The 16,648-nt window shown below is 38.1% G+C and overlaps 1 protein-coding gene across 2 annotated transcripts in view; it reads left to right on the top strand.

Moving 5' to 3' along the window:
• The window catches only part of ST8SIA6 (ST8 alpha-N-acetyl-neuraminide alpha-2,8-sialyltransferase 6), a 219,061-nt gene that overhangs the window by 127,299 nt on the left and 75,114 nt on the right, over positions 1-16,648 (top strand). Inside the window, exon 4 of one of the 2 annotated variants that reach the window (XM_049881903.1) lies at positions 13,430-13,516. The exons of the other annotated variant lie outside the window; for it this stretch is intronic. Within the exon in view, the coding sequence (XP_049737860.1) occupies positions 13,430-13,516 (87 nt within the window). The remainder of the gene's footprint in view (positions 1-13,429; positions 13,517-16,648) is intronic. 2 annotated transcript variants of the gene reach the window in all.

Raw genomic sequence — 16,648 nt, forward strand, 5'->3', positions numbered from 1 at the left:
CCATTGAGTCGATTCTGACTCATAGCGACCCTATATAGAATCCTTCAAAATTGCAACTCGAGGCTTGAATTTTTTCTTCAGTTCTTTCAGCTTGAGAAATGCTGAGTGTGTTCTTCCTTTTTGGTTTTCTAACTTCAGGGCTTTGAATATTTTATTATAATACTTTAGTTTGTCTTCTCAAGCTGCTCTTTGGAATTTTCTGTTCAGCTCTTTTACATCATTATTTCTTCCATTTGATTTAGTTACACTACCTTCAAGAGCAAGTTTCAGAGTCTCTCCTGATACCCATTTTGTTCTTTTCTTTCTTTCCTGTCTTTTTAATGACCTCTCGCTTTCTTCATGTATGATGTCCTTGATGTCATTCCACAGCTCATCTGGTCTTCTGCCTTTAGTGTTCAACGTCAAATCTATTCTTAAGATTTTTCCAAATTCAGGTGGAATATACTCAAGGTCATATTTTGGCTCTTGTGGACTTGTTTTAATTTTCTTCAGCTTCAACTTGAACTTGCCCATGGTGAAGTTGGCCTTGTTCTGACTTACGATATTGATGCTTTCCATTGTCTCTTTCCGCAGATGTAGTTGATTTGATTCCGGTGAAGTCCATGTGTATAGTTGCCATTTAAGTTGCTGAAAAAAGGTATTTGCGATGAATAAGTCATTGGTCTTGCACAAGTCTGTCATGCGATCTCTGGTGTTGTTTCTTTCACCAAGACCATATTTTCCAACTACTGAGCCTTCTTGTTTCTATCTTTTGCACTTACCAGTTTTTACCAGTGCATCTTGATTGTATGTTTATCAATTCAGTCTGCAGAAGTTGGTAAAAAATCTTCAATTTCCACATCATTGGTATTAGTGATTGGTGAGTAAATTTGAATAGTTGTAGTTACTAGTTTTCCTTGTAGGTATACGGATATTATCCTATTACTGACACCATTGCACTTCAAGATGGTTCTTAAAATGTTCTTTTTGATGATTAATGCAACACCATTCCTCTTCAATTTGTCATCCGCAGCATAGTAGACCATATGATTATTTGATTCAAAATGGCCAATACCAGTCCATTTCACCTCATTAGTGCCTAGGATATCAATGTTTATGCATTCCATTTCCTAGATTCATACTTTATACACTCCATGTTCCGATTATTAATGGATGTTTGCAGCTGCTTCTTCTCATTTTGAGCCATGCCACATCAGTAAATGAAGGTCCCAAAAGCTTTATTCCATCTACGTCATTAAGATTGACTCTACTTTGAGGAGGCAGCTCTTCCCCAGTCATATTCTGAGTGCTTTCCAACCTGAGGGGCTCATTTTCCAACATTGTATCAGACAGTGTTCTGCTGCTATTCATAAAGTTTTCACTGGCCTCTTTTTTCAGACATAGAGCACCCGGTCCTTCTTCCTAGTCTCTCTTAGTCTAGAAACTTGCCTGAAACCTGTCCACCATGGGTGATCCTGTTGGTATTTATAATATTGGTTGCATAGCTTCCAGTATCACAGCAACACGCAAGCCATCACAGTACAACAAACTAACATGTGGTGGAACAAATGAAGAGATAAACAAAATGTGTTATATATTTAAAATGGAATATTATTCAGCCATAAAAAGAAAATTTTGATACATGCTACAATGTTATATTGAATGAATAAGTCACACCCAAAAGGAAAAATATTGTATGATTCCACTTATACGAACTATCCTGAATCAGCAAATGCATAAAGACCAAAGTTTATTCACGCTTACCCAGGATGGGTGCGAGGGGAAATGGGGAAGTCTTGCTTAAGGGGCACTGAGTTTCTGTTAAGAGTGTTAAAGAAAATTTGGAGCCAGTGGCAATGGTTGCACAACATGGTGAATGTAATTAATGCAACTGAATTGTACATGTAAAAATGATTGAGATGGCAATGTTTTGTTATGTATTTTTCACCACGATAATAATGAAGGATAAGTGCTATAGAGATATGTAATTGATACAGGGGTGGTACAAAGGAGACAGAGAAGGAAGGGATAAACTCTGCTTATATGGTTCAGAAAAATTTACAAGACAAAGGGTTTATAGCCATTCATATATGGCTTAGAAGTATTACCAGGTGTACTATCCATGCTAGCTTTCTCACTATTGTAACTGACTCTAACAGTATAATGCTACTCTTCAAGACATGGAGAAATACTACCTTTGTTGGTTCTCTCAGATTCTTTGCAATATATCGAATCTTGTTTCTAAAAATGGTATAAAATCATTACATCATTATTTTCATCTCTGGATAACTTCTTACCTATGTGGAGATTTCTTTATATAAGCTTGAAAAGTGGGTAATCATTTTTTTCATCTTCAGAAATGTAATAGTGATCATATTGCTAGAGGAAATATGAAAATTTGAAATAGCAGGTTCAATCTTTGTTTATTCGTTCTTTCTGTCCTGGTGATGTGTTGGCATGTTGCAGAGGTTTGTGAAGAAGAAGCTTCCAGATACTGAAAATTATGTTTTTTGTTTTGCTCTAAGATACTGCTTGCTTTTTGCATTTTATCAAAGAGTAGTCCAGTTAAGTAAATTTAATTACTGCAAAATAATTCTGGTAAATCAAATCATGAGTAGGTTTCCACTTGTGCTACATATTTTTTACCTTCCAGTTAACTGTTCCCTTTTTTCCTTCTTGGCTTTGTTAGTTCATCTCTCATACCCTCTGGCTTCTGGTTGGGTTAAGCCTACAAGAGTCATTTGCAGGAGGGTGGAAAGTGGGAAGAGAAAAAGTCCAGGATATTTATTCCCTCAGCTAACTCTCTGTGTGCTGGGGTTGAAGATACCCGCATTCTCTACAAAGGCCACAGCTCCTGTCCAATGACCCTCTGCTATAGCTACAACGGCAGCTTTTTCTGGGTTCAGGTAACCTTTAGGCCTTGGGGTGATAACAGCTCTTCTGTTTTACCCCTGCTTCTCTTCCCAGTTTGCTTCACCAATCTGGGTAGCCTGTCCTGAACCACACACCAGTCCTCTGTAAATAGCTAAGCCATTCCTTATTGGTTGGCCAAGATTAGTCTCTGATTGTAATATATCCTAGCACATGTCTTAAACGTGTAATTAATACCAAGATGCCAATAGCTAATTTTCTAGGACAAAGCAAATTTTTCTTTTTCTTCTTCCTTTTTAATCAATATCTGACTTTTTCAAATAGTGCAGTATGGTGCTTTGGAGATTTCACTGGAGCTGCGAAGAAGACCTTTGACATCTTCAAGAGTTAACTCCTGAAGCTACTTTGTAATATTCAGATAACTTGTCTGAGTGGCATTCAAAGGTGTGGAGAGAATAAAAGTTTCAGATCCCTTTCTTCCACACCAATTGACAACACTCACGGTATTCAAATTTGAAGTCACCATCTTGCAGAGTTAAAAACCATGTAAATTGAAATTATTTACCTTTAGTGGGTGAAACTTCAAGCTATTGTATAGCTTAACTCAGTCCCCTGTAACACACTTCTCTTTGTGTAGCTTTCATACTCTCACCAGCGATTCCTTTAAACATATTGCCCAATGGAAATTATTAGCTGTGTTGACTAAAAACTTGGTAGCACTGCATTCAATTGCAGAATTTATTTTCATGTATAGTTGAGCTCTTCATGGGTACAGTGGAAACTAGCTACAAAAGATTTTTTTGTGTGTGTGGTAAGCATATATATAATAAAGCATTGGCCATTTCCACATTTTTTTACATGTACAATTCAGTGACATTATGTTCATCAGGTTACATAACCACCACTGCTCTTTGTTTCCAGATTTTTCCCATCATCCTCATCAGAAGCTCAGTGCCCCCCAAGCAATGACTCCGTCTTTTTCCCTTCCTCCCACCCCTGGTAATACATCTGCCCATTCTGGATGTTTCGTATGTGTGAGACCATAATTTCTGGGCTGACTTATTTCACACAGCATGATGTTTGCAAGTTTCAGCCATGTGGCATTATCAGAATTTTATTTCTCTTTATGGCAGAGTAGTATCCCATTGTACGTATGCATATGAAAGCCTTTTTGATCTACACAGAACCTCACTCAGAAACCTATAGACTTCATATTACTGAGGTGCTTCCGCCCCTTTCAGTGGACAAAAGAGGTTGGTTTTTTCTATGTAACTAAGTTATAAAAAATTAAATCTGTATCTCAGCTCCTTAAACAGGACTGATAAATTAATATCCTCAAGATAACTTCTAGGTGCCTAAAAGTACCCAATAAATATTTAATGCTTTAATTAGTTAACTGTAAAATTATAGCATTTAAGAGTCCTGTTTATGTATTGAGCTAAAGCTTGTCACATGATGTGGGTCTTCATCTCTAAAGAGAAGTTTCTAGAAAAATATTTAAAATTTTAATATGATATTTATTTAGTATGCTATTTACAAATTGTGACTCATTTTGAGTATTAATAATGATTTAATAAATGTTATTTATTCTTTTGAAAATAACCTGGTGCATTATTTAGTGTGATTTACTATATGTCCTGGGACCAGAAAATGTTTCTGATAGAACTAATTTTCAGTTTCATTATGAAAACAGATGAGATGCAGCAGGATATATTAGAACGAGAGCCAGACTGTGAATCAAAAGTCCTGGTTTAATTCTTAGTTCTGCCACTTATAGTGCAATATTGGGCAAGCTATTTATCTTCTCAGAACTTTGGTTTGTCATCCACCAAAATGAGGATGATATAATAGGGCTAAGTGCCTCACAAGATTATGGGGTGGGGTCTATACTTTGTAAACTGCAAAACATTTGCAAGTGTAAATTTGCAGAAAATTACGGTGTGATTTAGAAAATTTTAATTATCGGACAGCCTTTGCAGAGACATATACTTATTCAACAAATTGGCCCACACTTGTAGTGCACACGTGGTTCTTCCTTTTCTGAAGATTTTCTTACTCCAGCAGTGCTCCTGTCTTACCATTCTCATGGTTCTGTGGCAATCTTAATTTTCTAAATAAAGTGGTTAGTAGAGACGGGCAAGCATGTGGAATAAAATTTCTCCTTATTCTCTAAGGTTCCTTTTTATAATATCAGAGGATTAAAAAAATCCAAATAAAAAACCCAAACCCATTGCTGTCGAGTCAAATTCTGACTCATAGCAACCCTCTAGGACAGAGTAGAACTGCCCCATAGGGTTTCTAAGGCTGTAAGTCTCTAGGGAAACAGACTGCTGCATCTTGCTCCTACAATGCAGCTGGTGAGTTTCAACCGCTAAACTTTTGGTTAGCAGGTGAGTGCTTAACCACTGTGCCACCAGGGCTCCAAATACTTTATTTTTATATGGTACATTAAAAAAATGTTTTGAACACAGTAACTTCTGGGAATAAGTAGCTGTGTTCTTATTGTGGAAACCCTGATGGTGTAGTGGTTAAGTGCTACAGCTGCTAACCAAAGGGTTGGCAGTTCGAATCCACCAGGCGCTCCTTGGAAACTCTATGGGGCAGTTCTACTCTGTCCTGTAGGGTTGCTATGAGTCAGAATCGACTTGACGGCAATGGGTTTGGTTTGGGTTTGCTTCTTATTGTAAAATAGCCAGGAGTATTTCTTCTTTCAAACTATGTGGATATGCTATATTGTGTTGTCTTGGTTTTAAATGGTAACAGTAAAGTCAAAAGCCTTTATATGCAGCTAACTTACCAGTAAAATTTAGACACATTACAATTGGCATCTTTAAATATTAATTTAAACTGGAGCCAGCTATAATTTATGGGGGGATTCATGTCACTAAAACAAAACATATATTTATAGACTATACATATTGAACAATGCACATTTATTCTAATTGACAGTGAATAGTAATGCTCCAGACTAAGACTGATATAAAATCAAGAATAACTTCAAAATGACATGAACTCTGCTCTTCAAGTAAGCCAAGGTAAAAGTGTAATATACTGAAGAACACTGGCACAAAATCTTGGCAGAAATAAAATCACCTTTAATTTCCCATGGTTGTAGTTGCTGTGGAATCTTATATTTTTGCTTAATCCAGGCTTTGCACCACTCTGGATCAGCCCTGCTTGGAGGGTCAGGTGTGCAACAGTCTCACCTGGCCTTGCTGGCTGGACTCATTAAAGGCTAAAACTATGGGCATGTCAGAGTTTGTGAGCCAAGCCAACAGGTTGCACAATTGGGGTCTAGAAGGATAGGATCAAGGTGGGAAAAGCGGTGGGGAAAGGTGGTGGGCAGGGAGCCCTAATTTGTCACATTTGCTGATTTCTATGATGTAAATATTCCTACCATCCAATTTTAAAACTCTCGGTGGTTTGAAAATCTGCTCACAATGTTCCTGTAAATTCCTGAAACCAGTCAACTCCCAAATGCCAATATGAGCTGGCTCCAGAACATGAATGGGAGAAAACATGGAGGAAGAAGGGAGGAGAGAATCCCCACATTCACCCTAGGCCAATAAAGAGGGCTGAGGAAGAAGATTACTCTAGATCTAAGCCATAGGGGCCATGAGATAGGGATTCATCGTATTCTTTGCTTTTAAATGTAGAGATTAGATCTGTACTACCTAGCAACATAACCCCTTTCCTCCATTTTCTGTGTGAAATCTTCAGTAAATTCTACATTGATCTCTATTGAGGGAGCTCAAAGAGGAAGATGGGGGCAGTCAACATATGGGTTATACATGAGAAAAGGGTGAGAATTTAACAAGATGTGCATACACACATGCACAATACTTTTAATGCTAAGAAATTGGGAAATCATCAAGTGAGTTACTGGACTGACTAAGGTGACTAGGTACTGAGCTCTAATCTGAGAATTCTTGGGCAATACATTAAAGAAAGGCTAGGTCCTAATATAGGGTGATTTTTGATAAGAAAAGTGAGTGGAAGTCAGTACTGGGGTAAATTATAAACTAAAACCAAAACCAAAAAAAACTAGAAGACAATTCCATAGAATAAGGGAATGCTGCTTTGAATTAATTTACAATAGTTTATGGTCTCATGACATTTTATATTTATTTAAACATTGATTTACTGAGTTAACGAGAGCAGTCAGCACATTCTAGGGATTGTGCTAGGCTAGAAGTGGTCAGCCCTCGAAATCCTGGGGGGCAGAGGGTAGGCTACAAGGTGAAACTAACCTGTAAACACATGATTAAATTCAATATGAGGAAAGCTATTATACAAATAGGAGCCCTGGTTGCACAGTGGTTAAGCACTCAGCTGCCAACCAAAAGATTGGCAGTTCCAACCCACCAGCCACTCCAGGGGAAAGATGTGGCAGTCTATGTCTGTAAAAATTACAACCTGGGAAACCCTCTGTGGCAGCCTGCTCTGTCCTGTAGGGTCGCTAAGAGTCAGAACCACCACTCATCTGTCAGTTTGTCTTCCTGCGGTGGCGCGCATGTTGCTGTGATACTGGAAGCTATGCCACCAGTAGTTCAGATACCAGCAGGGTCACCCGTAATGGACAGGTTTCAGCAGAGCTTCCAGGCTAAGACAAACTGGGAAGAAGGACCTGGTGGCCTACTTCTGAAAAAAATTGGTCAGTGAAAACCTTATGAATAGCAGCAGAACATTGCCTGCTATAATGCCAGAAGATGAGCCCCTCAGGTTGGAAGGCACTCATAATATGCCTGGGGAAGAGCTCCTTCCTCAAAGTAGAGTTAACCTTAATGATGTAGGTGGAATAAAGCTTTTGGGACCTCCATTTGCTGATGTGGCATGGCTCAAAATGAGATGAAACAGCTGCAAACATCCATTAAAAATTCAAACGTGGAACGTACAAAGTTTGAGTACAGGGAAATCAGAAGTTGTCAAAAGTGAAATGGAACACTGAAAGATTGATATCCTATGCATTACAGAGCTGAAATGGACTGGTATTGGCCATTTCAAATAGGATAATCATATGGCCTACTACACTGGGAATGACAAATTGGAGAGGAATGGTATCACATTTATCATCAAAAAGAACATTTTAAGAACTACCCTGAAGAATACCTCTGTCAGAGATAGGATAATGTCCATACATACCTACAAGGAAAACCAGTTAATATGAATTTATGTACTAATGCTGAAGATGAATATGAAGAAATTGAAGATTTTTACCAACTTCTGCAGTCTGATATTGATAATTCAATCAAGATGCATTGATAATTATTGGTGATTAAAATGGTGAAAGTTGGAAACAAAGAATAAGGATCAGTAGTTGGAAAATGTGGCCTTGGTGACAAAAACAACTCTGGATATTGCTTGATAGAATTTTGCAAGACCAAAGACTTATTCATTGCAAATACCTTTTTTTAACAACATAAATGGTGACTATACACATCGATCTTGCCGGATGGCATGCATAGGAATTAGATTGAATACATCTGTGGGAAGAGACAATGGAGAAGCTCAATATCATAAGTCAGAACAAGTCCAGGGTCCAACTGTGGAATTACTCATATGCAAGTTCAAGTTGAAGCTGAAGAAAATTTTAAAAAGTCCATGAAAGCCAAAATATGACCCTGAATATATCCCACCTGAATTTAGAGACTATCTCAAGAATAGATTTAACACACTGAACACTAATGGCCAAAGACCAGATGAATTGTAGGCTGACATCAAGGACATCGTACATGTAGAAAGCAAAAGGTCATTAAAAAGACAGGAAAGAAAGAAAAGACTAAATGGATGTCAGAAGAGACTCTGAAACTTGCTCTTGATGATCAAGTAGCTAAAGTGAATGGAAGAAATAATGAAGTAAAAGAGCTGAACAGAAAATTTCAAAGGGCAGCTCAAGAAGACAACATGAAGTACTATAATGAAATATGCAAAGACCTGGAGTTAGAAAACCAAAAGGGAAGAACACACTTGGCATTTCATAAGCTGAAAGAACTGAAGAAAAAATTCAACTTTTGAGTGGCAATATTGAAGGATGCTATGCAAAATATTGAATGACAAAGTGAGCATCAAAAGAAGATGGAAGTATACAATCATGGTACCAAAAAGAATTGGTTGATGTTCAACCATTTCAGGAGGTAGCATATGATCAAGAACCGATGGTACTGAAGGAAGAAGTCCAAGCCACGCTGAAGGCACTGGTGAAAAATGAGGCTCCAGGAATTGACAATATTGATTGAGATGTTTCAACAAATGCATGCAGCCCTGAAGGTACTCACTCATCTTTGCCAAGAAATTTGGAAGACAGCTACATGGCCAACTAACTGGAGGAGACCCGTATTTGTGCCCATTCCAAAGAAAGGTGATCCAACAGAATTAGGAAAGTATTGAGCAATATCATTAATATCACACACAAGTAAAATTTTGCTGAAGATAATTAAAAAACAATTGCAGCAGCACATCAACAGGGAATTGCCAGAAATTCAAGCCATATTCAGAAGAGGACATGAAACCAGGAATGTTATTGCTGATGTCGGATGGATCTTGGCTGAAAGCAGAAATTATCAAAAGATGTTTACCTGTGTTTTATTGACTATGCAAAATCACTCAACTCTGTGGATCATTACAAATTATAGATAAAATTGCGATGAATGGGAATCCCAGAACATTTAATTGTGCTCTTGAGGAACCTGTACACAGACCAAGAAGCAGTCATTGGAACAGAACAAGGGGATACTGCGTGGTTTAAAATCAGGAAAGGTGTGCATCAGGGTTGTATCCTTTAATCATATTTATTTAATCTGTTTGCTGGGCAAATAATCAGAAAAGCTGGACTACATGAAGAAGAATGCGGCATCTGGATTGGGGAAGGAAGACTCATTAAACCTGTGATATGCAGATGACACAACCTTGCTTGCTGAAAGTGAAGAGGACTTGAAGGACTTGCTGATGAAGATAAAAGGCTACTACAGCTTTCAGTATGGATCACACCTCAACATAAAGAAAACAGAAATCCTCACAACTGGACCAATAAGCGACGTCAAGATAAATGGAGAAAACATTGACATTGTCAAGGATTTCGTTGTATTTGGATCCACAGTCAATGCCTGTGGAAGCAGCAGTCAAGAAATCAAAGAAGATATTACATTGGGCAAATCTGTTGCCAAAGACCTCTTTAAAAGTGTGATAAAGCAAAGATGTCACTTTGAGGACTAGGTGTGCCTGACCCGAGCCATGGTATTTTCAGTCACCTTATATGAATGTGAAAGCTGGACAATGAATGAGAAAGACTGTAGAAGAATTGATGCTTTTGAATTATGGTATTGGTGAAGAATATTAACTATATTGTGAACTGCCAGAAGAATGAACAAATCTGACTTAGAAGAAGTACAACCAGAATATTCCTTAGAAGCAAGGAGGCAAGACTTCATCTCATGTACTTTGGACGTGCTATCAGGAGGGACCAGTCCCTGGAGAAGGACATTATGCTTGGTAAGTAGAGCGTCGATGAAATGAATTGACACAGTGGCTGCAACCATGGGCTTATGCACAGCAATAATTGTGAGGATGACATAGGACCTGGCTATGTGTGTTCTGTTGTACATAGGGTCACTATGAATTGAAACTGGCTCAACAGCTCCTAACAAGAACAACAGCATGAATCGGAATTAACTCAACGGCAACAGGAACGAGATTATACAAATATTGGTCAAGGCACTCTGGGAGCATGTAAGAGGTAGCAACCCGTTAGCTATTGAGGAAAACTCTTTAAAAAACATATTAATTTAAATATACTCCAGGTTCATGGTATTTTAAATTTTAGATATTTGATCGTTCACAATGGCTGATGCATATTGTTTATCTTAGTTATATTACCATGGAAAACACAATTTTTAGCTCAATAATTAACATTTTAAGTTTTTTTGAGGTATAATTGATATACAGTAAGCTATAACTTTAGTGTACAATTTGGTGATTCGTGACATTTGTACACACCATCTCTGGAATCAAGATTTGAACATATCCATCACCCCAAAACTTTTCTCATGCCCTTCTGTAATCTACCCCTCTCTCCTGCCCATCCTCCCACGGCATTTCTTTCTTGCCTAATAATTGACATTAAATACAAATTTAAACCCTGGCACATTTCATTTTCATGTTGACATGGTAATTTTCCACTTACAGTACTTTTCCTGATGTTTTATCTTGATGACTTAAAACATCATGGCAATTTTCTGTGACTTAATTAGATAAAGTATTTGTATTTGGTCTCTCCCTTTCTGCTTTCTCCTTAGTTGAGCTTTGTGAGAAAACTGTTCTTTTGCTACTTTGCCTGATGGACTCTTGTACACATAGTGTTCTGATGGTTATCCTGGTTTCAATATGCTCAAATGATTAAAAGTCATGCTTTGGTGGTAGATAAGACTTCTCCCAACAGGAGAGAATAATCATAGTATCATCTCCGTCTTAAAGAGCCAGAATGTGAGAAAGCCTTGGGTGAGCTGCTGCGTTATGTATTTCTTCTTTTTGGGCATGAGACTGTATTGGTCATTATGTCTTCTTAAGCAGTTTCACTGGGTGTCTGCCACCATGTGGAGACAGGGAATCTTCTCTCCAGTTAGGAAGTGTCAACATCTAGACAAATCTTTGTTGCCGGAGTATAGATCTCTGTAGATACTTGGTGTAGTAAGTAGGACAAGTCCTAGGCCCATGGAGTGAGCTGAATGTGTTAGGGTTGGAAGCTCGTGTGCCAGTTTAACTATTTTTATCCTTCCTTTGGTTGCCGTGCCTATTTCCCTGTGATTCTCCTTTAATATTATTTAGCAGTCTCTTGAGATTTTTCAGGTTTTCTCAGCTGGGCCAATGGGAACTGAGGGAAACTATTTTTAATTCATGTTAGCACCATCACGGAAGAGAGAGAAACCCAAGAGGAAGTTAAATTTCAGAACAAAGGAGTTGCCTGGTTGGTCACTTTCATTCCCTGTAAGAGAGACCTCCTTTCAGAGAGAAATTTGCGAAGATCTGCATTTTACTGTGTGTGGGCAGTGGAGTGATATTCCCTGACAAGCCTCTTTACTGACCTCTCCCTTTCCCAACTCCCACCAAAGTATACTCTATTTCATTGTTGCAGAGTCTTGGTCTCAAATTTCTGGAAACTAATTGCTAAGATATGGGGGTAGTTCAGTGGAAAACTCTCCCCTTCCATGTGGGAGACCTGGGTTTGATTCCCAGCCAATGCACCTCACGCACAGCCACCACCCGGCGTCATTGGAGGCTTGTGTGTTGCTGTGATGCTGAACAGGTTTTACCGAAGCCTCCAGACTAAGACAGACTAGAAAGAAAGGCCTGGTGATCTACTTCCAAAAAGCAGCCATTGAAAACCCTATAGATCACCGTGGTCTGATTCCCAACCATTCATGAGAATGGTGCAGGACTCTGCAGTGTTTCATTCTGTTGTGCCTGGGGTCGCCATGGGTCAGGGCCGACTCAACAGCAGCTAATAGCAACAACAATTGGTAAGATAGCCCATCGAAGATTTGAGGATTTTCTCACAAAGATATTTTCATTTTAAATGAGAGCCCTTAAAGACTAAAGGATATTCTGTGCCAAAGGAATTATTGTTTAATGATGGAATTTCAGGTAAACGGAAACCAGCTGGGGCCTGGGACCTGCTCAGTGCTTGTTAAATTGCACCACCAATGTGATACTACTTATGTGCTCTAGATGTTTAGACAATATACATCTCTCTCTCTCTTTTTTTCTTATTTTTACGTATTACTTTTCCTTTATTTTATTAACTTATTTTTTTTAGTTGCATAAAACAATATTTATAAAATTGTATCATTGAGCCTATCACATTTAGAGTTATAATATACTTGACAATTATCACTGAAAGGAGGGTGAGAGAACGAATCTACAATGAGTAAGAAAATGACACCAAATTGTAATTCCAGTCCATCGGAAGAAATGACGAGAGCTGGAAATGGTAAACAAGAAGGTTAATATAAAAGATTTATAGATACATTTATTTTTTTCTCTGTTTTATTTAAAAGACATGAGATAACATAGAGTTAGGTTTATAACAGATACAGGTGTAATATATATGACATTATACATTTCTCTTACCACAATCTGGTTTTTAAATGTACTGTTCAGAATGAAAATCTAAGATTATTTGGCGGGAAATTTTACCTATACATCCCAAGGTAACTATCAACTTAGAGTTTGAAAAAATGATAATCCATATACTGGTAGGTAGGTATCCATAAAGTACATGTGTATTTGTCAGTAAATTAAAGGTAAGGTTAAATGGTCCTAAGCTCTGTATTGGGTAGGTGTGTTGCCATGTTTTGTTTATGATATGTGCAAATTACAAATTCTGAAACCAGCACCATAATTCTTTGAAAAGTGTGTGATCCTAGAATTTTGTAGGCTATTTACTTATTTCTACTTCATTTTAGTCAGAAAATGTTAGAGGACTCCAATGAATAGGTTATAAAAGTCGCCTCCAAGAGGACTTACATGTTTGCTTAGCCGTATGTGAGATTTTTATTTTCTAATTTCATTGACATTTAACTTTTAGGCCTTCAGAGGATGACTACCTTCAGATTATCACAAATATACAGAGCTGTCCTTGGAAACGACAAGCAGAAGAATATGAGAATTTTAGGTAAAAAATTCATAAATAATATGAGATGAAAATGTTTTGTGTACTTGCTTTGTAGGGAAAATAGTCATTGTATTGTTTAAACAAAAGTAGAAGGGGTTACCTGGCAATCAGGATGATTAATTCTAAGACTCCTGGTATTCCTGTGTTTTTGATACTATTAACCTTACCCAATCTCTCCATTCCATTGCCATCTCTGGCATAGAAATTGGTATTATATTAAAAAAGAACCCATTGCCGTCAGGTCACTTCCGACTCAGTGACCGTAGAGGACAGAGTAGAACTGGCCCATAGAGTTTTAAAGGAGCACCTGGTTGATTTGAACTGCCGACCTTTGGGTTAGCAGCTGAACTCTTATCTACTACGCCACCAGGGTTTCCAGTGTTATATTACTGAAATTAATTTAAAAAATTCTAAATTCAAAAGAAATTTTTTTTGGCTAGTTTATGGAGGTTGCCTGGTTTTGGTCCATTGATATTTGGTGTGTGTATATACAAGGAGGCTTGGTGTCACAGTGGTTAAGTGCTCAGCTGCTAACAGGAAGGTTAGTGATTCAATCCAACCCAGTGGCTCCGTGGGAGAAAGATATGGCAGTCTCCTTCCGTAAAGATTACAGCCTAGAAAACCCTATGGGGCCGTTCATCTTTGTCACTGAGTCAGAATCAACTTGATGGCATCCAGCAACACCAACATGGATATACATATGTATGAATTATGTAAATAATACATAATAGCATTAGGGAATGTTTGGAAAACAGAGAGAAAAGTAACCATAATTCCATCACTTTAGAACAAAAACTATTCTTGTTTCTACATCTTCTCTTCCAGATCTTCTCACTAGTTTTTTAAAACAGGCATCATTAAGGAGCAGGCATTACTCAAGGTAATAACCTGGAGAGGAGCCTTCAGCCTGACAAAACCAGGCTATTGATTGGTAATTATAGAGCTGTTTGTTGTGCTTGGATGACTTGTAGCCCATCCAACAGAAATATATTTTGTTAAAGTAATATGCTGCGAGGATGTATGGCTACTTATCTGGTACCTATCCCCGTACCCCACCCCCACACAAGCACATTGTCTGTGTGCTTACCTGGTCTAGATTGCTCTGCTTTTATTGCCACATTCTGACTCTGTTCTTTGCTGTGCATCCCACACAAGTTTTATCCTGCATCAGGTTATTTTACTGCTACCCAGAGATATCTATCTTTACCTATTTATATTTTCCAAATTCACTTTAAGCATCAAGTCTTATAAAAATCTTATTAAAGAGACCTTCCCAAGACCAAACCTGTTGCCGTTGAGTCAATTCTGACTCATGGTGACTCTATAGGACAGAGTGGAACTGCCTCCATTATTATTTTTTTAATATGATTAATTTTATTAGTTAAACTGACAAACGCTTTTAGAAATTGCTTATGCAATTTTGCACTCCTGCCGGCAATATATGAGCTTTCCAGGTGCTCAATATTTTGCCAGCATTTAATATCTGTCTTTATTTATTTATTTTTTACTACACATATTGTTTTATGACATTGGTTAACAACCCTACCACATGTCAACACTTTCCCTTCTGGAACCTGGGTTCCCTGTTACCATCTTTCCTGTCCCATCCTGCCTTCTAGACTATGCCCCTGGGCTGGTGTGCCCCTTTACTCTTGTTTTATGGGCTTATCTAATCTTTGGCTGAGGCGTGAACCTCGGGAGTGACTTCATTTTTGAGCTAAAAGGGTGTCTAGGGGCCATACTCTCGGGGTTTCTCCAGTCTCTGTCAGGCCAGCAAGCCTGGTCTTTTTTTTTTTTTTTTTTGAGAATTAGAGTTTTGTTCTGCATTTTTCCCCAGGTCTGTCCAGGACCGTCTATTGTGATTCCTGTCAGAACAGTCAGTGGTGGTAGCCAGGCACCATCTCATTGTACTGGACTCAGTCTGGTGGATGCCATGGTAGTTGTGGTCCATTAGTTCTTTGGATTAATCTTTGCCTTGTGTCTTTAGTTTTCTTCATTCTCTCTTCCTCCCAGTGGAGTGAGACCAGTGGAGTACCTTCAGTGGCCGCTCACAGGCTTTTAAGACCCCAGATACTATTAACCAAAGTAGAATGTAGAACATTTTCTTTATAAACTGTGTTGTGCCAGTTGAGCTAGATGTCCCCCTAAAACATGGTTCCCAGCCCTCAGCCCAGTAATTCAGTCCCTCATGGAGTTTGGATGTGTCTTTGAAGCTCACATGACCTTACCTTGGTCAAGTTGTGCTGACTTCCCCAGTATTATGTGCTGTCTTACCCTTCACCAAAATTATCACTTAACTATTGTCTATTTAGTGTTTTTCCATCTCCACCCCTCCCCTGCCTCATAACCATCAAAGATTGTTTCTTTCTATTTGTAAACCTTTTCATGAGTTTTCATAATAGTGGTCTCATACAATATTTTTCCTTTTGTGATTGATTTATTTCACTCAGCATAATGCCCTCCAGATTCATCCATGTTATGAGATGCTTCACAGATTCATCATTGTTTTTCATTGTTGAATAATACTCCATTGTGTGTATGTACCATAGTTTGCTTATCCATTCATCTGTTGATGGGCATCTAGGTTGTTTCCATCTTTTTGCTATTGTGAATAATGCTGCAGTGAACATGGGTATGCATACGCATGGGTATGACGACTCTTATTCTCTAGGATATATTCCTAGGAGTGGGATTGCTGGATCATATGGTATTTCTATTTGTAGCTTTCTAAGGAAGTGCCATATCATTTTCAAAAATGGCTGTGTCATTTTGCATTTCCACTAGTGGTACATAAGAGTTTCGATCTCCCCGTACCCTCTCCAACATTTGTTATTTTCTTTTTTTTCTTTTTTGTGCCACTGATGCCATGGTGAGATGGTATCTCACTGTGGCTTTGATTTGCGTTTCTCTAATGGCTAGTGGTTGTTAGTGTTTCCTCATATGTCTGTTAGCCACTTGAATGTCTTCCTTGGTGAAGTGTCTGTTCATTTCCTTTACCTGTTTTTTTTCATTTGTTTTGTTTTTCTAGATTTTGTTTTTACTTGGACTTTATGTTTTCTTCTTTATTTTGATGAATAGGTTTGTTATCTTTTTTTTGTGGTTACCTTGAAATTTACCCTTATCTTCCTAGGT

This window comes from Elephas maximus, chromosome 4 (assembly GCF_024166365.1).
Source record: "Elephas maximus indicus isolate mEleMax1 chromosome 4, mEleMax1 primary haplotype, whole genome shotgun sequence".
NCBI classification, from domain to species: Eukaryota; Metazoa; Chordata; class Mammalia; order Proboscidea; family Elephantidae; genus Elephas; species Elephas maximus.